General features: G+C 37.3%; 2 protein-coding genes across 3 annotated transcripts in view; one reads left to right on the top strand and one right to left on the bottom strand.

Moving 5' to 3' along the window:
* GALNTL6 (polypeptide N-acetylgalactosaminyltransferase like 6) overlaps positions 1-25352 on the bottom strand; it is a 431361-nt gene that overhangs the window by 39774 nt on the left and 366235 nt on the right. The window contains exon 7 of the mRNA XM_065736578.1: positions 4952-5069. Within this exon, the coding sequence (XP_065592650.1) occupies positions 4952-5069 (118 nt within the window). The remainder of the gene's footprint in view (positions 1-4951; positions 5070-25352) is intronic.
* HMGB2 (high mobility group box 2) overlaps positions 1-25352 on the top strand; it is a 397943-nt gene that overhangs the window by 141024 nt on the left and 231567 nt on the right. The gene's annotated exons all lie outside the window — the stretch shown is intronic.

Raw genomic sequence — 25352 nt, 5'->3', positions numbered from 1 at the left:
TGAGCAAGAAACAGTGACTAAAAACAGGAGAAACGTACCACCACAAGGAGGCTGAAAAAGGTGTAGAAAGTAAGAATACAAAAACATTATGGGAGGTTGCAGACATTCTTCCTGAAATACAAGCCAAGAGACTAGATTTGGCAGCAGTAGAAAAGGAGAAGGAGAATACTTTATTGTGAACTTTTCAATGTAACAAGAATGTCCAGCTAAATGCAAGAGAAGACTGAAAAACCATAACAGTGGCTTCAGATATGTGGCCAGCAAGGTCAGAAACAGCAAAACCATTTACTTGTAGTGCAGTAGGATTTCATGCCAGTGATAATGAAACAGTAATGTGTACACTGGAAAATGATGACTGCGGATATTTCAACAGCAGTCACCAGCACCTCTCAAATACTGAGTCTACATTGGTTATAACTGCATTGATAAGTGGTAATGCTGCCCTACTCCCTGCCTCCCCCCAAGACTGTCAGCAGTGGAGGGAATTAATAGTGATGATGATAAGGAAAGGGATTAATGATCTTGGAGGTGTGTGTTGAAAAACAGGGATGAATAGAATCTGGAAGGTATGTCAGCATGCATAAGAACAAAACCTTAGATATAGGTGACTAGCTTCAAAGAGGCAAGGGTATCAGCATGAGCATTTCTGTTAAGGTATGATTTATGTCTATGCCTTTGGAATGTCCAGTATAAAGGATCTTCAGCAAACACAGGAAATGAATACCTTTCACCACTCTATATATTTTGGAAATTACTACATAAACTGTTTCTTTCTATCAGATTTAAATTTAGGATTTCCTAAATAGTGACTTCCCTGGTTAATGAGAAAGGAAACTATTCATCAGGTCAGTTCCAGTGTTTGACAGTTTTCTCAAGTTAAGCACACCCTGGACAGTATCATTAGCAATACACCATATATCTTTTTAATTAAAAAATTGATCCTGAGGTTATGCAGCCAAAAAAAATTGAAATACTTCACATTATTTCTTTTCCAAAAATTAATACAAGAAACTTTTAATAAGGGGGTCATATTTTGAGACACAGGCTGTGATTGCTTCACCATCTGTGGATTTGTGTGAGTGCTCTGATTTGGGAACAGCAGTCAATGCAGCACCCAGTTCTACAATTGCTGCTGTCCTCCACAGCAATGTTACTAGGCAGGAACAAGAGAGAAGTATATTGGTTTTCCTAACTGAGGAAATATAGGTCAAGGAAATTAAATAAGCAGCCTTTTTGTTAAGCAAAACAAAACAGAAAGCCTGTTCCTCTCTGCTCTTAACAACTCAGCCCCTGGTATAGAGGTTTGTTTGAAGTTTGAGGAAGTTTCCTTTCATGCTACAGTACCAAATATCACAGAAACAACATTTTGGAGAAGCTCAATGAACTGCTGTGCTGTAAATTTAGTTTCAGTGCAGATTCACTCTGTATAATTTTTTGTTCTTCCAGAAGGACTCTCACACACCCAAACACACAAAAGCAGATTTTTCCTCACATCACTCACCTTCTGTCCATGTATTGTGAGATTATGAAACTTCCCCCTCAGAAAAAGACTTTTGGTTAGGACTCTGCTCTGCATCGAAGCCTGGTGCCTGTTACCCCAGGTCATATCTAATGAAACAGCCAGTGAGAAACATCAAAACAGACACTGTCCCTCCAAGAGGGAGAATGTTTCCAAATATGTTTCAACCTCTTTGTGTCATGAACTGCAGTCTGACTCCCGATGCAACCACTTGTCCTGTTCTAATTTTACTATAGTTTTTTTTAATCAGTCTTCAGTCTCTACCTTAGCATCTTGAACTCATAAAGCCATACGGTTTGCTGTCATTACCAAGTGCCTGATGACTCTTGCACCAGCCTTTAATTCACAGAGCAGAGCAGCTGATACTAGGATCGCAACTTAGAAGCTGACAAAACCTTAAGTCAGAGGACTTGAAGCTATTTAACTGAGGACTATTTAACTGAGTCCTGAGACTAGCAAAAATCTAGCCGTCTTCCTGAAAGATCCAATTTCTCCAGCTGCTTAAGCCCACACTCTGCAATCACAGCTATCCACCTGATTTGTAGGCAACACTTCTGCCATTTGGGTTGTAGGGATGACTGTGGATAATTATGGTACTGTAATGCAGAGATCTTTGATTGAAAAGCTACTTTTTCCCTCTGATGTGTTAACTGCAGCACACATCTTGGTGTTTTCTGCACGCTTGCCAAGGGTGCATTCAATCTCTCTGTCCATGTCACCTACAAAGATGTTGAATAGGACTGGTCCCAACACTGACCTCTGAAGGTTTGTGATATATATATGTAGTTATTACATAAAAAGGTGTGTGTGTGTGGGGGGGGTTACAATTATTTGTTAGTCCATGATTTTGAAACTCAGCACTGAGAAGAGGACAAAAAACAATGTGTGAATGCTCCTTACTCCATCTCACAGAGTAGAACTGTTAGTTTAAAGTTAACCAGACAGTGCTTCCTTCCAGGGAGTCTGTGACAGCTTTCTGGCATGCTCTCTCTCACAATTACATCACTGTATTTCAATTAATCACAAGAATTCCAAGTCTGACACAGGGAAGGTCATATTATCAGTAAGGTATTCATTTATAGTAGCTGGGTCATTTGCTTATTTACAATTATATAGCAGCTTTCATAGAAATTAATCTCGAAGTTAAAAACAAGATGATATATGAAAAACATGAAAGGAACACTAAGTCCATCACTGGGTTTAAAGACCAGTCTAAAAGAGTCATTTGAAGAACTTTCTATAGTTATGGGACGTTTCAGATTAGCTTCTTTCTGCAGCTTTTAATGAAAGAAACATGTTTTTACAAAATACTCAAGACCTAATTGAATTGAAGAAATAACTGAGTACTGGTGTTTAGCCATATTATTGAGAGAGTTACTGTAGCAGTATGCTCCAAATAATTATTTGCCATACAAAATAGTATTAATACTAGATATGGCTTGGATGCAAAGGACCCATGATACAGCACTTCCAGAAACCATGGCTGTGGACACTCTAAGGAATTCTAAGACAGTTTCCTACCAACTCAAGTAAGGTCTCTCACAGCTTGGTCATCTGCTTTCTTCATTGACTTTATGAATAACACAAAGATGGCAAGTCCATCAATCTCACAATTTTGTAAATAGAATCAGTAAATTAAACTGAGTAATTTGGTGTCACTTTAAAATGTTTCAAGATTACTGGATCTGTAGCTATTCATGTAGGAATTGTTGAACCAGAAACGTTTCCCCAGCTGATATTGGTGATTCTGTTTCTTTCTCCTGCCCCTTGATTTCTTCTTCCACTTTCTGTCATTCCAAACAAAACTAGTCTTTTTTTCTGAAACTTGTTTACGTTAAGTTCTTCTAATAAAAAGCTATTTCTATTAGGCAGTCCTTTTCCTTCCTCTTCTTTTAATACTTATAAAAGGGACAGGGACCCTAAGGTTAGTGTGTACTAATGAGATGATTTAGAAGATATGACTGAAATGAGACCCAGTGTGACACAGCTGCCTACAAAAAAAAATCTATTGAGCAAAACACACTGGGGTAATCTAGTATCTCAGTTTCAGTGCTGTTACCATGGTTTCTATACAAAGGCTGGACTGCGTTATAATTATATTCTTTGTGATGACAAATAAAAGGAATACATGAAGTAGGATAATAAAATCTTAGGTGACCTGTCAGAAAGTCTAGTTACAGCTGCAAGTGGCTACTTAGATTTGACTTTGAAATGACTTGTATGGATAGAATGTAAATTGATATATTCTAAACATGATTTCTACCTATTGGGTTTCCCTTGCTTTCCAATTTTATTTTGCTGTGGTGTAAAAATGATTTAGAGAAAGAGGAGAGTAGTTCAGGTAATACAAACTGTTTTCCTAGTTTTGATAACTCCTATAATAAAGACAGTCTGCCAGTCCAGTGTAGGATCACACTGCGTTTCATTCAATAGAATGGCCATAGCTGTATTGTTTTAATCACTGCTGAAATTCAGATGGAGCAACATGTACAATATTAGTCATGGCTGACACACTAAATTTATTTACTGAGCTTTACACTGTAGTAGTTTGGAAGTAGAATGGAAAGATCCTGAAGCTAAATGTGAATTCTGATTACAAATCCAAGCTTTATCTATACATGTTTGACTCAATTAATTTATATAATGAAATCCTATTAGCTAATTGAAAACCTTTACATAAGGTAGAGCTCTTAATTTTGGGTAAACTGAAACAAAGTAAAATGAATTTTCAAAATTATACATTTAGTCCTCATTAAACTAATGGAAATACCTATCTGACTTGTAGAAAGTAACAAGACTTTCAGCTCAGCATATAAAAGCCAAATAACTGACTTGAATACACATGTCCCCATAGAGGAGATAGGATTGCTGGCTGTACATAACTGGAATGTTTTAAAACTCTCTGCCATTGCAATTTTATCATTTAATTATCCAAATGCAATTAAAAATACCAACTGATTTTGAAAACCCAGCCTACCAATAACAGCTCATAAGAACTCAAGCCAATCTAGTGATTGTGTTGAAAAGGGTTCTTTCTATTACTTTCTTCTTCCCTTTCCACGAGCTGACCCTACAGGGGCCTACCCTCAATATGATAGAGTTCAGTAGGTGCAGCGTCTGATGGAAGGTAAGTAGAGAAGACTTGATACAAGGGACAAAGTAAACCTTCATGGTGGTGGTAAGCTACAAGATATTTGGAGAAAACGGCACTGATTTTTCTACCATTTCTGGAACACATGTTTGTGGCATAGTTCTGTCTGAAATTTGGGAAAATTCCTTAAGAAAGTGATCTGTACTAAATTATTTGTAGTTAAAATACAAAATCTAGTATTAGTGAACTTACCAGGATCACAAAGCATATCAGAAATGAAAATCCAGAGGCAATAGCCTAATAAGTAAGGAAGCATTACATAAGGCGAATAGATGACTTACCTTAAAGGAGATTTCGTACTGCTCTCCTCCCCATATTTCCAGTCCTGGATCATAACCTCCCAGTTCCCAAAACCACTTCCGGTTAACAGCAAATAGACCTCCAGCCATCACAGGGGACCTGAAGAATTAAGTGAAACAAATTGTGAATGATCATGCTGTGCTTGAAAAATGGAAAAGACTGGCAATGTACATAGAAAAACAGTAATGAAGATATTAGGATTGTGTGTGTGCATGTGAATGCAGGTGCATTCAGCTACCTTTTCTGCAAACAACATTTACCTTTATTGACCCCTGTTGAGAAATAAGCAATGTGATAGTAACATAGATGGAGGGCATGCCAGACAGCCTTCTAAATATTCCCTTCCTTAAAACAAATTCTATTCATTACTGAACAGGCCCATTTAACAGCAAAAGAAAGAGACTTTGCAAACATGTTTAATTAAGTCCTTGAACAAAATGTGAAGCAACTCACGTCTGAATGTGAGCAAAACTCCTCAATTCATTTCAGTCTCACAGGTGCAGGCTAGAAAAAGGCAATAGTAGATACCTACAGAGCTACTGCTGGGAGTTAAACATCTGCTTTTCCACAGGAGCATCTGAAAATCCTAAAATTTGCCTCACTGTGGTAATTTACCACCATTCCATGAATAAACATGTGGAACTCGCTTGAATTACTTTAACTCATCCTTTTCCACAGACAGCACAGAAAACAAATGAGATGTTTAAAGTTAGTATTAGCAGATATTCATAAAAGGTGTATTTAAAATTTATAAGCATGATTTTTTTCAGCATGAAGACAATGATGTTTCTAATGAAGCAAGGATACTGAAAGATCTTGGGATTTTTATGTTGTTCACTGATTCATTGAACAGGGATACAAAGAGATCTACACTGAATAGGAAGGAGGTAACAGACAGAAGAAAGTTCAGTACAACTGCTCCACCAATTCGTCAACACTTACCCTGGATGTTTTAGAACAAGGTTATTAAAGGAACACATTTCTACTGATGGGTGGCCAGCAAGTGGAAAGCTTCTGGTGGAACTTACTAATCAGAGAATAGACATGAAACTGGATATTATGCTACGTGTAGCACTACAGTCCCAGTGGATAATTATCTCACCTGGAGACATATTTTTTCTAAATTATAATTGGCAGTTTGTTATTGGAAGTGGAAGCAGATAGTACAATCCCTGAAGAACTGACTGTGGCATTATTTGCCACTGATTTAGGATTTGATAATAAGAAAGGGCAGGGAAGTATTTCAGTAAGCTAGATGCCTATTAACGGAGTAACAAGTTAATGGAATAATGTTCTGCCATATTTTCTCTATCTTCTCACTTTTTGTAATGCTATCTTTTATCTAAGCCAAAACAGCAAACAGACAGCTGGGTGGCTTCTGCCACTATTGAGATGACGGAGTATCCCTACAAGCACGAATGTCATAAAGTAATCCTCTCATCTGCATTCATAGTAATGGAAAACTTACAGATATTTCACCTTTCACTTCCAATATGTAATCTAAAACATATATATAACGCACATCTTACATCTTTTATTAAACTGTTCATTCTTATGACTGGGGAGCTCTGTTTTTAAGAGATTAATTGCATTTTCCTTTAGAGGTTATGTTTCTAAAAGCACATAGTAGCTTTGTGAAACAAAGCTGAAATATTCTAACTGGCAAGGCCGTGCCCTGTAACATAGACTGTATGTTAATACATTTCACTTTTATTGACATTGCTTAGCTCAAGTATTGACTGGTTTTTTTCACATATGAATAAATTAAATTGACTTTTTATAAGAAACCTTCCCCTGAGGATTCTGACTACTACAATACATTTTCCATTCCTACCAACATATATCTAATTACAAGGTAGCCTTTGTGTCTTCAGGTTCTAAATAATCAAAACAAAATATCCTCTTATAAAGATGGACTTGCATGGTAAATATTTAAAACTTAATCATTATGAGCAGAAGAAATGAAGTCCCAGAAATCACTGGGGAAATGCAGGTCTTCTATAATTTTCTTACTTTTATTAACTTCCTTGAGCATTTCTCTTGGCACAGTGAATGGCTTAAGAAAATGCCAATCCCATCAAGTGAATCCGATAGAAGACAAAAAAAACAAAACAAAACAAAAAAAACCCCACAAAACAAAACAACAACAACAAAAAAAAACACCCACAAAAAAACCCCAGAAAAGCCAGAGACTTAATAGCAATACATTTGGCAGATCCTTACAAACGATACTTTAAAACTAGTGTATAGATTTTCCAAGGGTAAAACTGAGTAAAGAAACCCCTTCTTATTTATGTGATAGTTCATGAAATTTCTGAACCTTTATTATAGTTAGTAAAACTACCAAACAAGTTACTGGAACAGCAGCAAACTCATATTTCTTGCATTCACTTAAAAAAATAATAATTAAAAAATCACATTGTGTTGCTCTGTTCATTCGTATTCACAGTATGTTCTGACACTTGTTGGTTTGCAAGGAAAGAGATGGAGTGGACAAAACAGGATGGGTCTCTGGTTCGCAGTGAAGATGGATGAGCAGTAAGCTTTGTGGACCTGACCACTTGGCACAGGATTCTGTTCTATGACACAAGCAGCTAATGCCAAACAGGGCTTAAATTATCTTCAAAATAGGAAGACCGGAATCCAGTCCTGCAATCTTGACTGATATGGGAAGTTCTTATGTAGTCAATAGGATTACCCACACAGATGATAACTGCACTGAGCCTGAAAGAGAAGAATTACTGTCTTGTTTAATGGTTTTTATATATGAGTAGAAATGTCAAGTAAAAAGCTATGCTTGTAGAAGACATTTTTCATGAAACATCCTACTCAGCCACTTAAATAATCAGACTTGAGCTACTGTAGCATAATATTATGTGAGTAATTATACTGGGAAGCTGTAAAAGAATTCTAGTCAAAGACTTCAAAGGACAAGAACTCCCAAAACATCAGAAAAACTGGAAAGCCTAAGGTTGCTAAACTTTCAAATAGTTATAAAATCCTTCCACAAGAAAAGTACTCACAAACTCACTGGAACAAAAATACTGCAAGTAGTATTCAGCTGATCAAAAAATGGCCCAAGATATCTCTTCTGTCTCAGCACCAATGGGTGTACTTGGACAAAAATGCAGTTTGATTTTTCAGAGTACGAAAAAAAAAAGTTATTTATCACAAAAAGAAGATACACTGAGAAGTCATGCAAATACTTAACGTGAAAAGATAGCTTACATATTTAGTAACTGTACTAGAAATAATGCTACTGTAGCTTAACTGTAGCCACTGAAGAATTTTCTGATGTCTCATAATTTACATGCAGAGGAGGAAGAGATCATCCATGAATTTTCAAGGTAAGAGAAAGATTGACAATGGCTTAAAAGCAGCAAAAAGTTGCATTAGAAACAAATGTAGTATATTGCAAATAAATGAATGAGCCGAACATCAAGGCTTGGAATGATTAAATTGCAAGGAAGAGAAGCTTTGACAACAAGCCTGAATGCACCTGGAAACCATTGTGCTAGATGAAGCATGCCAGTAGGTATGCTAACATTCAGACTAGAAGCTGACCAATACAAGACACATATTTTGCATCAGATAATGTCAGTAGGTGAATGCAGGCTTGTGTCATCCATCATTCATTGACCAGTTGACATGCTGCTGTGTACTGGGGTGCTTTGGAAAGGGCTGAGAGAAATTACCTACCTGTAACAGCTGAAGTTTAAAGAGGTATAGGCTCTGATAGAAAAGGCTATATATACATATCGCATCCAGACAACAGTGTACTACACAACATATTTCTTCATACAGTCCAGACTTATTAAAGACTGCTGCACAGATGAATAGAAGCAGCAGATGTGTTTCCATCCCATGCAGGACACGTTAGACAAACTCCCCTCCAGTGCTAAGTTTAACTGGCATGCAGTCCAAAAACCTGGCTACATGTCAGCTGATAACAGGTATTGGTGGTGGGTCTTATTGACCTTGTGGAGCAACAGGTGTGACAGAGGAGGAGAGAGAGATGAGGGAGCTCCTGGCACAGTGACAGTCATAGAAATGAGCGGTGACTTACAGAGCAGTGCTCTGAACTGGACTTGTCCACTTTTTATAGTGGATGTCAATGTCTTGTTGATCAAGGACTATGCACCTCCACTGTAATGATACCATAGGACACTCCTCAAAGGAGTGAAAAGATTCCAACACTTTGTTCCAGAGAGGTGCTGCTCTCTGTAGTGATTCCTGATAGTACACCAAATCTTTCTCAAGCAAACAGCAGAAGCTGATACTATTTCTATATAACAAAAAGGTCTAATACGACTGAAAAATAAAATCCTTTATATGTGAGAAGTAAGAGAGAGAGATGGACACTAATGAGAAATGAAGTGGATGCATAAAAATGAAGAAGATGAGTTGATCAAAAGGCTGCTGGTTAACAGGATAATAATACAAATGACAAAGTGTGAACTTAGAGGCTGCTTCAACTGACAAACTGAAAGACAATTTCTATATTATGAATAGAAAAACATGACGTAATTGAGGTCAGTGCAGCTAAGACTGACATCACAGAATTTTCAAGAAATAAATTAAGAACCTTTTATATACTTCACTGTTTAAACAAGTACATTAAAAAGATATTTAATGATTTTAAAATATACTGAGTTTTTTATGTAGAATACTTCTGTACTTTACTGTTTCCTTGTATCTTATTGACATCTATTTTAACAAGATGGCTATGAAACTTCTCCCTTTATTTGATGAATTTGTGCCCCATTTCTAACACAGTTTTTGTAAAACACTGTTTCTCCAATGCCCATGCATCTTAAAATATGTGGAGGACCAATTGCCTGCAGAAGGGGTATGTCTTTCAGTTGACTTGCTCCACAGAAATACTGCCTGCACCTCAGCGGTTCATTCATTGTGAATTCAAAGCTATCATCACAGTACACTGTGAACTACCAGCTGTTCTTTTCCTTGTGATGTATGTTAATTCTGAAGTCTTGAATATTTTTGGTAAGATATGACAACAATTTTCACAGAGCAAACTGAGAGAAGCATTTGTATTGCTGTTTTCCACTGTGCAGAGACTGCTGCAGTGTCATTGTCCCATTGTCATTGTTAAGTAGATGGAATATAATGATAATTTTCCTTCCCTTATCTCTGTATCCACCACACCTACACTGAATACCTATGTATATATATGCTTCATACCTGTTTTCTCACTGACACACTGTAAACCACTTAATTGGTGATAATTCATTTAAGACAGGAGTCCTTTAAGAGGCATGGAACTAAAATTTCACCAATGTTCACTTCTTTGCCAAATGTCCTCCTGATTGTTTTTCTAAAGCCATTTCTGAAGTATTCAGCCTAAAAAAGTGATCACTCTTAGGTTAGCAAAAAAGGACTAACATGGTAATTATAAATATCCTTATTTTTAAGCAGTCCTTTTCAAATTCAGTCTTACTCTTCAGTGTTGGCGACAAAATCATTCCCTTTTCCTACAGTAGAGAAGCTTTCAGATTTAGCAGCTCCACGATATTTTAACTTCAGGTAACATCTTTCCTAGGCAACTCATACTCATGCAAGCCAAAGTGTCAGAGCATTGGCTATGAAGTACAGTACCACAAGTGGCAGAAGCTGGTGGAAGCAAACTAATACTGTGATGTATTACCAGCAGGTCAAGAGAGGTGATCCTTCTGCTCTATTCAGCATTGGTGAGGCCACATCCGGAGTACTGCATCCTGTTCTGAGCCCCCCAGTACAAGAGAGGTGTTAACATACTGGAAAGAGTCCAGCAGAGGGCCACTAACACGATCAATGGTCTGGAGGTCTGGAACATCGCTCCTCTGATAGAGGTGCATCAATGTCTGAAAAGACCTGAAGAGAGGATGTGAAGAAGAAGGAGCCAGGTGCTTGTCAGTGGTGGTAAAAGAGGTGATGGATGCAAACGGCAATAGAGGAGGTTCTATACAATCATCAAGCAGTTTCATTACATGTAACTTTTAGAAGTGTTGTTACAGTAACTTCATTCATTTTAAGAGTAAAAATATAAATGATGTTTTGATATTTAAGCAAATATTTTACACAAGAAAAAAAAAAGGCACCAAACTTAGTTTTTATATAACCTATCACCTTAAGTTGTATTCAAATATATAACTGAGATATATGAATATATATGAAATGTGTAACAATCAATTTGCATCACTTAAAATTAACTTGCCAGGTCCTATTCAACTGCATTTCATTTTTCAGGTAGTCATTTTGAGGGAGGTTTATATTGAGATAATGCTCCATTCTTCTCCAATAAACAGTCAAAAAGTCAGCTGTAGAAATTCAGCCACAAAGTTCTAACAGGACTTGAAGCTCCATTTATAAAAATTTGCAATGGGATTTAATCACATAGCTCCTTTGAATATTTTGCATATTTTACTTAGCATATTGCTAAACTTCATTGACAAATCATATTGTAAAAGAACCTTGTTATGGGTAATGATGCTGAGTTTCATTTAGCCCTCCCTCCCGTGTCCAGAAAATTAATGAAGCTGTGGAAGAGCTGGAACAGTTCAGTAGAGATGGAAGACTCAGAAAAGAAGACTTCCCTCTCTCATAATTACTCTCATAATCCAAAGGAAATATATCTGAATTATTGCTACAGTAATCAAACTAAGGAGGTTGGCCTGCAAAAATTATCATGCTGAAACATGAAAATGAAAGGTTCTGGAAACGTTCTACAGGTAAAGGTGTTGAGAAGGATAAAACTGACAAGCAAAAGAAGAGCTGGAATACTATGCTTCAAGTTGATCTAAGGAAATGAGTCCAATGCACAAGCACTCTTAAAACATTCCAGGAAGGAGAGCTGAGAGCAGCACTTCTGCTGAGCCATGTTCGTGTCATGAGGAGACAATCTTGGACATATGCAGCAAAAACCATGTAAACATAAAGATACACCTGAGGCAAAATATGTCCCTAAAATATGGACTTACATTAGCCCTCCTGGCTTTTTGTAAAGTTCAGTTTTGAATCATGTCTAAAACCAAATATATATTCATATATACTTATAATTTAAAGTGTATATTCTTTCTGAGCTTGTTAGTTTAAAAAGCCAGTACATTACATTCTGCATTTAAAGTTAATTCAATGTCAAAATTCAAACAGATCAGTAACATTTTTGCACAGCCTAGCAAATTTGCAAGTGTAGGAAGTCACCTTGCTTCTGGCTCTTGTGATAATCCATTTATTTTGATTACAAAGGCCCGTGCCATTCAGCTGAAGGCACAATGAATATCCTACTACCATCTATTTTCCCCTCTATGTTATAAAAGACGAGTCTGGTATCTTAAGGCCAATGACACTATTCTAAACTGGGTGTACATCTTAGTTTTAAACAGGAAAAATCTGTACAAGGAAATCTGTGTCAAAGGAAGGGAATACTCAGGTAAACTGACATCTCATTTGAGATGAAGCTTCTGTTTTCAAATAAACAACAAGGCCAGCAGCATATCTGTAGGTCATCTCTCCTGGTTGTACAGTGGCTCCAAAACTGCCTCCCAAACATTAGCATTAACAACAGTTCATTAAATTGCATCACTACCTTCAAGGATGTTCTTTCAGAATATATGATGGCAGTAGCTCAACAGAATTACTATCCAATTACAATGCTATCTTCTTCTCTTTAGATGTAGAGGTATAAGCCAAAGAACTATCTTCCTTTACCAGGGCTTGCTTTTGCTTAATTTATTTACATAAAACAGTATAGCACTATAAGCAAAGTTCAGGGGGAAATTTTAAACTTCATTAAAAATGATTCCTCTTTAAAACACATCCAGTAGCCCAAACATAGGTTCTCTGACATTTTTTTTTAATTTCCAAAATAGCCCTTTAATTCAGACCTTGTCTTCCCTATAGACATTCCTAGTTAAATAACGAGAATATTGGTTAGGAGAGTCTGCTGTTAAAAGTTAGAGTTGATTTGATTAGACTTTTCTGTTTACTGTATCCCTGTGGCTCCAATTTCTATAACTCTAAAAAGTTCTGTTTCTGTTCCAAATTAAAGACACTGCAGCTCAGAAAGCTAGCTTTGCACACAATCAGTAAAAGTGACTTCACAACCAGGGATTAAAAACTACTCTTTTTGCACCTCTCTCACCTTCCAGCACAACTTCACAAGCAGACCAGAGCAGCTGGGTGATGCAGGTTGCCAATAGCACCGTGCTGTAGGCAGGACCAGCAGGGCTGTGTCTGTCTGGCCTATGGCACCTCCTGTGCCATCACTACTAAGCTGCTTTGGACTTTTTATGGTCAGCAAGTGAGAAAATGAGGTCATTCTATAGACCATGATAGATGCACCAGTAAACTGCAAATATATTCACAACACTTGGAAAACTTTGAAAAAGACAGAAAAAGCAGTCTAACTTTCCTAAATTCCAAACAAAAAAGTCTTTTTTTTTCTTCTGGCTTTCCTGCAGTAACCCAGGCTGAAGTTTTGGTGGTGAATGCTTCAGGTTGGCATGGTACTAAATCACTACAGGGAAACGTCAACACAGGTTTCTGTGGGTTTCCTTTTATTTTTGTTTGCCCCACTGTTCCTATGTCAGATCACACTGAACAATTGCTGAAGGTCATTTCTAGAACATTTCTGAGTGGCAAAGACTTTAAATAAGTGGAAGCATAGTTCCAATAACCCACTCCTCATTAAAAATCTTTTAAGGCATTACAGATTTCCACATGGATGAAACCAGCTGTTCTCCGGGGTCCCACAAACTGTGTGTGGTGATCGTGACAAAGGCAGACGTAGCCCTCACACTTTGCTAAGAGGATGAGATACACAGTCCCGATTTGGCCTGTGATCTGAAATGGAACAGGGATGTGGCTGAGTATTACTGCTTTGATCAGTTCTTCAGAAGTACTGTCAGCAAGTGCTCCACTCTACCCTTGTGCGTGCATGCTGCTTCAAACTCAGGCAGGGAATGATGAGGAAAGGTAGTTGTAGTATTTCATTTACACTTTTAGTGGTTAATGCAGAAGCCCGAAACAGTGTTACAAAGGAAGACAGGAGCCAGTGCAGCTTCACGCCATTGCTCTGAAAAGCAGGCCACTCATTTGCCACTGGTCAACATCTTCAAGAACGTAATCAATGCACTAAGAGAAAGCATCAAAAACAGCAACCGAGATCAGATGCCTGAAGAGGCAAGTATGTAGCCGAAGACATGTTGGGATCCTAATATGGATTCCAAAATGCATCACTGCTAATTATTAAAGATCCATAATTTGCTATGTTGCACTCGTAGGGACGGTAACAGGGACATATGTAACTATAACAAAGTTGGATTTTATCCTGTCTGCACCAGAGGCACAACAATATTGTCTTGTAAAATCATGAAACAGTGAAAGTAGTTTTTCAGAAATGGAACTAACAGAAAAAGACTGGAAACCACTTTACAGCAAGGGATGAAGGAACTGAAAGCTGATGAGGTTGAGCACTTCATTGTCCCACAACAGCATATGCATTTAATTTGATGCTGTTGGAAAGATGGGCAGGCAGGGCTGTTGAAACCTAGGGAAATGAACCTTTCTGTATTATCATCATAATAAATCACATTTAAAAAATATCTCTATTTGATAATAAAAATAAAATGAAAGTCTTGACCAGGGATAGCTCTCCATATTTGCATAAACTCATTCACTCCGTGCCAAAAGTGCATGGAATGTGCCTAGCAACAAAGAGACAGAGAGAAGATCTACAGTGTGGTCTAAAGGAGATTAATATTTTTGAGGTTTTCAACTGTTAGGAATCACAGAAGACACCTCACCCAATAGCTTATTTTATTTCCCCAATAGCTTATTTTATTTCCTCACAAAGAGTAATATCTAGTGTTCTGATTTTAGGATTTGGATATGAACTGGTTGTTTTCAAAAGTAATGCCAGATTACAGACAGTTTTCATTAACTGCTAGTAAAATATTCTGACGGTGAGAGATGTTGATTGCTATTGTAAATGTTCACTCCTGTTAGAAACTTTCAGTTATATGAACACTTTGATATATAGCCGAGAGGAAAATAGTCTATCCCACTTTGAGGTATCATATTTTTCTTATAAATGTAAATAAATATATACGTGTCACAAGTACACTTATTACACTATTTACTGACAAATGGTCACATCTAGAGCAACTAGAAATCTCTATTACTGAATATATGACTCAGCTTCCAAATGATGTCTGGTACACCTGCAGCTGGCTCTTTGGATGGTTTAAGTGTTTGCACAACATTCTGCCACTGAAATTGTACTGTTGTGCATGAACCCCAACCCTGAGGGCAGATAATGAATGTTCCACAGAGCTGTGATGATTCACAGAGGCTCTAGTGCAAACAATTCTTACCAAAGCACATTGGTCTTGGGGCTGGAAACAGGAGTTCAATGTACATACACACAGAACAGCACCTCCAAAAGTAATACCTCCTAGTTTATTCTGCTGGTCCACAACATCAGAGGTGGATGTTGGTGGTATGGCAGTAGAGGTTGAACCTTCCACCAATATTTCATTACATGTTGTTGCTGTGTGACAGATGGCAGCAGAGGGGCACTCTGACATATAATGGTGTCTGACATGGAGGTGTATATGAAGCAAAGGTGTGCTACTAAATTCCTCCACTTGGAACAAAATGGCACAATGCAGCTCTTGTTCACTGCTAGTGAAAATGTATAGCTAATAGTGGTTACCGTGAGGAAAAAGTGATTCTTAGTGGAGAATTAGCTTAATCAAACAGTATTACTGTGTTTGTACCTGTTGATGTTTCCATGGGAATAAATAGGAGGCCTTGCTTTTGGAGTGACATATATATATATAAGGATAAAATAAGTTTTACGTTAATTTTAAAAAACATCAATACAGTTGGAAAAAGTTGAGGCAATCAGTCATTCTGACTCATTTCCAAAAATCTTCATGTCAAGCCCTATCATTTCAGACTTAAATTGAAAAAAAAACCCACAAAAGCCATGACAAATCCTGAACTGGCAGTGGGATAAGCTGGACAGTAATGATGATTCTTGCAACTAACCTACAAAGGCTTCATTGTCAAGACTTCTCAGAAAAAGAAAACAGAAAAAGCAAATCCTTAATAACAAAGAAATCAGATTAATCTATTGTTACTTATGGCAGATACCAGAACCAGAGAATCTGTAGATTCATCTGATTTCCTCCATCACAGTCAAACCTGAGACAGACAATTGTCTCTGTGTTGTCTGGATGGTAACTGACAGGTAGTCTCACTGGACAGATGATATTCAAAGGATGGAGTTGGCAATACTGTTATTATTTTACAGACTACACAAAGAGTGCTCAGAGCATCTTGTCCAACAAGTTCTTAGCTCTGCATGGAAATACTTCAAACACAGATACAAAAAGGAGTGCTAGTGTTACTTGAAGGCCCTCAGTTCAGACAGAGTGGTTTCACTGTTCCCCAGTTCCATGTTCTCAAATAACAACGCTGTTCTTGAAAGTGTGAACTGAATCTTGATAGAGACCAAAGTGCTGTTGTAACCCACCCCAGTGCCACAAGGTACAGGTGGGCTTCACACCTCACATCACCTATTCTCCCTAGAGCCAAACTGACCAGCAACTTCTCAATGCAGGAGTTCACTTTAGCCCTGCAGGCACTTCTATCACCCTAGTTTGTACCGTTCAGCAGTCTGTCTTTGAACTTTGAAATTACAGTCTGTCATTCAGTAAAAACAGGATCAATGCTGATTATACAAACTAAATAGAACTGTACGTTTCTGAAGGATGCAAGTGACTGATGAGATGATTGTGCCCATGCTGCCATTATAACTTCCTTTCTTTTCAGGCTCTGGATCTCAGCATCAGGTTACATTCCCTTCACATAGGGCAGTCCTTCTTCTACTTTCTAGAGTAAAAGTATTCACCAATTGCCAGCTAAACAGAAATGGGAATTGGGATGATCTGAGTACTTTGCAAATGATTACATTTTTCCAACAACTCAACTCCAGCTAGAAGAAGAGAGCCTATGGAAGGTGTGAAGAAGAACAGTAATTAGGTCTGTCTAACATTTGTTTTCCTATGCTTGAGAAAATATTTTTCTGAAAACTTCATACAACTCATAACCATAACTTCATACATACAGTAAATTGTTGGCTGTCACTATCAGTAATAAGAGAGAAGAATTACAGTTGCAAAGCAGCTGCTGTAGCATTCAACCATTTTGTTGGCAAGAAAATAAAACTAATGAAAGATTTAAAGGAAGAACATTATGCATGAGGCTTCTCAGACACAATTAAATACAAATTGCAGCACAAATAAGTATTATAAAACATGGAATTGCAGGTCAAAGACTGAAATTACTAATGTTGACAATCTCTTTCACAGCTTTCCTTCTGAAGTTATATGCAGGATGTTGTTCAATAAGTAAAGATAGAATGAAACAGAAGACTGCAAATATTTTCCCCTCATGACTACACTTTAAATGCAGAATTATGCCTCCCCTGTAATTACAGAAGCTGCTACTCCATTAACAACTAATATTAGGAACAAGTGGGAAAGCAAACAAGCCAAAGGGAAAAAATCTGCTTCCAAGTATTGTTAAAAGAATGCCATTCATTCATAATTGTGTTTACTGATGAAGCTTAATGCCTCAGCAGAGGAAGAAAAGTAGAACAGTCAAAACTAAGCTGTGTTTTGGGGTCAGGCAAAATGGAGTCCTGACAGTATTCTTCAGTCACTTGTGGATGCAATTATTCCTGGAGGCCAAGATCTGATCTGTTTGGAAGATATGATTTCTTGATAATGAGTAATAGCAAGAAAGAAAGACTGTGTGCATTTCCTTAGGAAAAAAAAAAAAAAAAGAGCTTAACAGAGGTCAGCATTCTGTCTTTGCTGCCTCTCTTTCTGGAGCACAGGCAGCAGCTTCAACCAAACCTGGCACAGCATGCATGAGATTAGTGGTTTTCTTCCCTCATGCATCACTGTGTACTGACAGCCTTTAGATACCATTCCATTAATATGGAAGTTGTTCATATATCTGCATTTCCAAGGGGAAAGCTCAGTATAGTCCATCTTCCTATATAAAACAATATTACAGAAAAGAAATTCACCTTGAGACTTGATTTCACTTCCTGAGGAATGTATGAAACCAAAAAGCACTGTCTTTTTTACCTCAGTTTTTAAAGATTACAGTAGAACACAGATCCACACAGGTGCTATCTGAAGTAATGACTATGAATTAAGAAATGACGAATTTTCCTATTTTTGCTTCCCTAGCATAAGGAACTCTGGAAGCAAAAGCGGATACCAGCCCAAGATGACTGCATACAGTCCTACTATCTCCTCAAGATCAACGTATTATTTGCTGTGCACTAAGAATAAAGATGTAAAACTCCAAGTGACTAATATCAGCATCCACAAACTCCTGTTGCCATGAGCAATGGAGTCCACATGATAAATACTATGCAACTGAGCCAATATTCCTCCAGTAGACCTTAGCATCTCTGAGGAATAATGAAGCTCACTCTGCTGTCAAGATCCATTCAATGTGCAAACATATTTCATTATCAAGACAAAAGCCAACAACCATAAATTCAGAAAGAAATATGTTCCACATTCTTGATGAATAGTGTAAAGTAATAAAAAGCTCCTGCTTCACAGAAAGGAATATAGTCAAGAACTTTTTTTTTTTTTTACATGTAGAATTTTCAATTTAGTTTTGTAACTACAGAATTTTATTGATGAAGCATAACTAATTTGTACTCTAAGAGGAGATTAACAAAAGATCTTTTCAATATATTTTCCTATAGTCATCATGCAATTTGCTGTCGTAAGTAACAAAAAAGAATAATAATGTTCTCAGAAAGCCCATGGCTTGTCTGTGGTACAAACCATCATTTGTAATAACAATTCCTGTAAAGGTATTTTTAGAAATTGATACCTGTGGAGGTCTTCCTCAGCCACTGTGCTTCTACCTGGCTTCTACCTCTTACAGCATCAGTGCGATCAGGCATCCTGGATTCACATTGGCCTAGTTCATTGCTGAGAACACCATATTTTAAGAAGCATTGTTTGTAAAAAATGGACCTGGAATATAAAATAGAATGCTTTCTGGGCTACTGTGAAGAAAGTTGCATTTAAAATATCCCATATAATATGATTTCACACGTGCCTCAGGTTTGAATACACTCTGAATTTTTGCTCAAATTACTTTTCAGTATGTAACACTATATCTTTAAAGTAGCATTTTTAAAAGTTAAACATTTCCAGTTATTTAAAGTCTTGCAAGTTTTAATCACTGTTATATATTTTCTTTACAAACACATAAATGAAGTACTTCAATGTTCCTTGCTGTGTCTCAGTTAGTAAATTAATCTCAGTGATGACAGCCAGTAAATCACTAAAGACTCCTCTTCCAGGAAAATGCAGTTTTTGTAGCAAAACAAACAATTATGCACAAGAACTGTTTTAATTCTTAAACCACTGCCTCAGAGCAGTATTTAAACTTCTACAGGTGAAGACGGTATAGCCACTTTATGTATATACCAACACATCAAACATTTTTTGGGTTACTCCTATCACTTAAACCGCCACTCCTTTGATTTTATACAGCACTCATTAAAACATGAAGTTTTGAAGAAACAGATGTATGTGACAGTCCAGAAGTGAATTGATCACTTCATGTAATGCCTTTGCCTGATGCCAACTACTGTGAATATACATTAGCAATAAGACTACAACTGTAGCACTGGATTGTAGTGGATTATTTAGTAATTTTTCTGATTTTTAATCCACTCTCAAAGAGAGTCTTATTTACTTTAGACTGGATATAAGGAAGAAGTTTTTTACAGAAAGGGTGGTGAGGTGCTGGCACAGGCTGTCCAGAGAGGTGGTGGATACTCTGTCCTCGGAGACATTCAACGTCAAGCTGGACAGGGCTCTGAGCAACCTGGCTGAGTGAGGATGCCCCTGTTCATTGCAGAGAAGTTGGACAACTCAAACAACTCTGTGATTCTACGAATCACTCCAGTTCAGGAAGAAGATGCAGACAGCCCAAGCTCTACCTCAGAGAACTTTTTGTTGGCACATGTTTTCTGCTTGTCATTGTTACTAACAGAGTGCTAAACCTATCTTCAGGGCAGAAAAACATGGCTGCAAGGTGTACTCAGAGTGGTGACATCCAGCACATCCCCTGGAGAACACCAACTGGATTGGCCCTGAAGCCAACTCTGATATCAGTGCTGCAGGCAATGAATGTGGACAGATGGCTCGTTTGGCTTTCATTCTACTCAGAAATCAAGCTTACTTCTGGTAGTAATAAAACACAAAGATTCTGACAAAACATTCGGTGTTATATTAACTTTTCTGATTGTTCTCATTTGTTTTTCATAATATCAGCATTTGTATTCAAAATTTTACCAGTTGAAATAAGCTTCTGTTTATGCTCACAAAGTACTTGAAAGCATATTTCTCAGTGTATCCTTGTCACTTTAAATCATTCAGTTAATAATATTTTGAAGTCTATCTGCATGGATCAAAAGTTCCAAATACTGAGCTGTGTTTGTTATGACCATCCAACCAAGCCACCTGGCACAATACGAGTAGCTCTCCTTGCATCAGCATAAATATACGTCTGCTCACTTGCTTTCTAACAAGGCCTGTGCACAGAAAATAGAACTATAACTTCTGTGCATTTTTTTTAGATAATGAAGCTGTGTATATATCAGCCTAAGTGGAAAGGGGGAATTTTGCAGCTGACATTAAATATTCGTGGTATTTATTTTTGTATTGTTCCCTTACATGTATGCACAACACCTAAATGACCAAAAATATTTTAGGAAATGTTACATATTTTTTCTGAAGACTTGATTAATCAATTTATTTAGATTAGTTAATTTTTTGAAAAAAGATAACTGAAAAAAAATGGGGGAAGATGGTGTAAGAGGTAGGAGCAAAAATTTGGTGGATATTTCTGTTTGAATTTAACACTTGAGCACCACTGTGTATTGAGTTTAATGTAAGACGGTTTATAGATAATTGTACAGTTGACAAATTAATGACAAATTCAAATGCAGAGACCTCCAAAAAGCACATGCACTACCACGGACAACCAGCAATAAGAAAGAGCACAGCTGCTTATGTTCTATATTACTGAGGCAAAGCACTATTTCCTTCTTCAGTTCCCCAGGTAACAACAGTTCAAAATATCAAAATGACCTAAAATCCAGAATGTTTAGGACTTCTGTCTAGACAGGACTGAGATACCTGCAATTATTATACTATATTTTGCCCTGTGCCTGGCTTTGACACATGCATCTCTAGTAAGCAGCTTGTTCTCAGCTTCCTCTCTTAAATACATTATCTTTCTTCTTGGGTTGGATGCTTTGGTAAAATGTTCACTAAATTTTGTGATGCAAACAAAACCCTTCAAGAAAGAACAAAAGTCAATAAAACAAAAAGTAATTCCTCTTCACTAAGTGCTTGTGGAATTAAAAAAATAAATTTCTCATTTTATTTCTTAAAACTTTGTTTCAATCTGGAGAAAAAAATACTGAAGGGTACTCACACTATTTTAGAGACCAACTCAAGAGTTCATTTCATCTGACGCATTGATCTAAGACATGCATGATGATATATATATGTTTTTTTTTTTAACAAACGAAAATGTGAGCTCACAGTACAGGGAACCAGCAGCAAAGCCTGCTTCTCTCATGTACATCAGTCACAACAAAGACGGAGGTTATGCAGTCTCCAGCTCTGAGAGTACATTCTGCCATAGTTCACAGTTGCATTGTGACTGTCAAGAACAATTCTTTTTAGCTGAACAAGCCTGTTCAGTGTGGAATACTCTGACTTACCATGAGACTAAGACTGAAACATCTAGATACCCAATCAAATACTCACAGTTTCCCGTCCTGAAATGCCATTTCTTTCTAGCAAAAACCTGACTCTCTCAGTCTTCACAGGCAGACAGCCACCCCACTTCTCTCACACGTCCCGGAACCTCTAGGCAGGGGTTGAACGAACAGAAGAAAGAGCAAGTCCAAGCCTGCTTCATGAGACCGAACTTGTCTAAGGGGCCAGTACTTAAAGGGAGTTTATAATCAGGAGGGAGACTGACTTTTTACACAGTCTGATAGGGATTTCACAACGGGAACAATTTTAAACTGGAAGAGGTGCCCCATCTCTGGAGGCATTTGAAGAGAGATTGGGTAAAATCCTGAGAAGCCTGATCTGGTAGGTGGCAGCCCTGTCCATGGCAAGTGGGTTGGAACTAGATGAACTTTAAGGTTCCTTCCAACTCAACCCATTCTATGATTCTATGATAATATAACACCAGGCAAAAAAGCTAAATATTCCCACTATTTTCTTGGTGAGAACTGAATTTTAATTTCCAAATAAGGTGAGGCATGGATAAGCAACCGTTTGGCATGGGACCGTCCTAGAATAGATCACATTTCACTATTAGTTTGGGTCTATTTTTTGTTGTACCTTTTGAAAGGTTTCATTTTGTTCTGCTTCATACAACATGAGCTTTGTTATTAATTCCACTGAGATGACAATAGCTTTTTTAGAGTTTCTCAGCCCTACTTGGAGGTTCCTGTGAACTACAGTTGGTATTTTAAACTCCTGTTCCAAGTATTCAAAAAGCGATGAATACATAATTGGTATATTTCTTTTTTCCTGTTTTTTACCATTGCTAAGATAATTACGCTCTAGAGACACTATCTGACTTAGCAGAAGCAACGCTGAATAATTCAGAAATATGGAATATCAAATGTGCAGAAAGGAAAGCTGTCATGAAAATCCCCCGTGGTCTATTTCAGCTAACAAATCTGACACTTCAGATACCAGTTCTGCTCTGACTCTGCCATGAGCTACTACTGCTCTACCTATTGTTCTCATCTTTTCTACCTCTTTATTCAGCCCCAACAAGAGAATCTCCAAACCAGTATATTTTTCACATTGAAATACTTAACTTTGAAAAATGGATTATAGGTACCTAGGACTATTTTTCCATTACTACATGTCTCTGTAAGGTATATTGTTAAATTTATTCCTACGGGGTAAAAAAAATAAAATAATAAAAATAATAAAAAAAAGGGTTCAGAAAGTTAGAGTTTTCCAAAGTAAATATTAATAGACTCTGACATTAACAGACTCGGGTGAACACCAGTTCTATTTCAATAGATACCAGATACACAAGTCTCAGGATGCATTTTCCATATCAAAAAGCTGGTCATCTCTTGTCATACTTTCAGCTGGTAAAATCTACTTACTAAAATCATGATTATCAATAGAATATGCTCATCTGTGGTTCTCAATAATTTCTTGAATTGCAATAATTCTTCCCTTTTGCCAAGTATTTTTTCCATGCAAATCACAACAAGAAAATTAAAGAATTTGTGTCTACTTGCATACGTGTTAGGTAAGTTTAGAGGCAAAATAGTTCGTATCTTAGATTCACATGGATTGCCCCTCCCAAAATAAACAGCAATTTAAACGTAGATGTATTAGATATTAGCTATATACATACAGGGCCTATCCAAAATACTTTTCACTTCAGTCCTCCAGCGTTACAAGAACTATTCCCAGTTCCATGCTATTACTACCAATGATGTTGCTGCAAATAAGAAAATAAACAAAAAGCTATGTTAATTTCAAGCTTCATTAGAGAAAGTGAAAAACCATCAGCACTTATTGAATGAAAATGGACTCAAGTATTGGAGAAGAAACATCAAAGGGAACCTTTCAAATATATCTCAACTCAGGGCTCTTCTACATATCTTCTGTCCATTATCTCAAAGGAACCACAACTGGATCAGCTGATATTCTGCAGTATTAGCAGTTCCAAATAACTGAGATATGCAAGGTCAGAGAGTTCAGGAACGGCTGAAACTAGTGTCAGATTAGCTTCAGAAAGGGCAAATGCAACTTTAAGATCTATCAGTGGACTTCTTCCCAGCTACAGATATAGATCAGTAGCACTGATGGAGATCACACACAGTACAAGACTGCATACAAATCTGGCCAGCTCTTTTCAGAAAAAGGAAAAATGAAACCTAACTCAGCTGTGCCAGAATAGTCAGAGGAGTTATGAATCTGAGATTAGATGAGAAGAGGGTGAAGAAGTGCATCAAAATGAAATCTAATTTCTCTTTGGAGACAGACCAGACAGGAGTGCTGTCTGACGGATCACATATGTGTAAACAACCTGGCTACCTAGTTGTTTACAATCCATTTCCAGAAGAACCAACATTTTCAGAGATTTGTGAGACATTCTGATGCTGTCAAGTAACACAAAGCCCCACAGTCTTGCTTAATGGGTTAAACTCCACGCATTTCTGCTTCAGTTCTGGTTCTGCTGTTAGGGTACTTTGGATCCTATGTCTGAAATGTCAAAACATACAAATTTTCCAATTTGTTTGAAGTTTCAGAATTATTTAAACCAATCAAAAAATAAGCTGTCTTGAGAACTACAGCTATTGTCTTACTAGGTAATAAATATTTCTGTTGGTGCCTATTATTTACAGAGATACAGAGCAAAGTGCCTTTTAAGCTTCTTACAATTATCTTCCGCATTTCTGGAAAACTTGTTTTCCAGCTGGTTATAGTTGATTTTCCATTCAGGGCACACTCCTATTTTGTTTTATTTCTGTAACTACTGTGAAAAAATTGCTCAGAGCAAAACAGTTAGTGGAAACCTACTTTGTTTAGCATCTCAATTCTAGCGTTGCTTAACACAAGCTTCTGTAGAAAGAGATATTTAACTCTAAATGGCTCACATGGCTTTTCTGTGGATGGACCTGATAAGGCATCTGATCCAGGCTGAGACTCTGTAAAATGAATTGTGTGTGTGCAGGAGCGTTAGTGTTACTCAACCTAAACATCACACTTCTAGTTTCACTGTAATTATTCTTTATATGAGTACTAGGGAGAGAGAGAGACTGTGCTCTTAATATTCCTCACAGATGCTAAAATTACCAATGTATCCTTAATAGGAAGATTCCTGAGGCCAGAAATTCACTAATTAAGTAGAAATTAAGTCAACTCAGTAGAAATGTCAGTAAGAAAAGTTTAAGGAGCAGCTAGTGAGGATTTGACATCCGCTCTCACAGATGAACGCACCATCATGAAGGAAGAGACAACAAAGACTTTGGAGAAAATTAAGGTATGAAGGAACATCCTAAATTGTAATTTTGCATCTATATATTCTCTGTTCTCCTCTTCTCGCTGGGGAAATGAGGGAAAGGCTTTTGGGCCCAAAGACAATAGAAGAACTAGATCCCATTTTAGGCTGAGATTAAATTATCCCCTAACTTGTGAGGAAGAGGAGTAGGGGCTAGCTGAGATTCTGAAATATTCTGTAACCTTGGAGGGCCACTGGCTA

The sequence above is a fragment of the Cyrtonyx montezumae genome, unplaced genomic scaffold, assembly GCF_038088225.1.
Source record: "Cyrtonyx montezumae isolate F1298 unplaced genomic scaffold, pur_monq_1.0 scaffold_2, whole genome shotgun sequence".
Lineage (NCBI taxonomy): Eukaryota > Metazoa > Chordata > Aves > Galliformes > Odontophoridae > Cyrtonyx > Cyrtonyx montezumae.
Note: the sequence above shows the minus strand (reverse complement) of the source record. Positions and strands in the feature narration are given on the sequence as shown.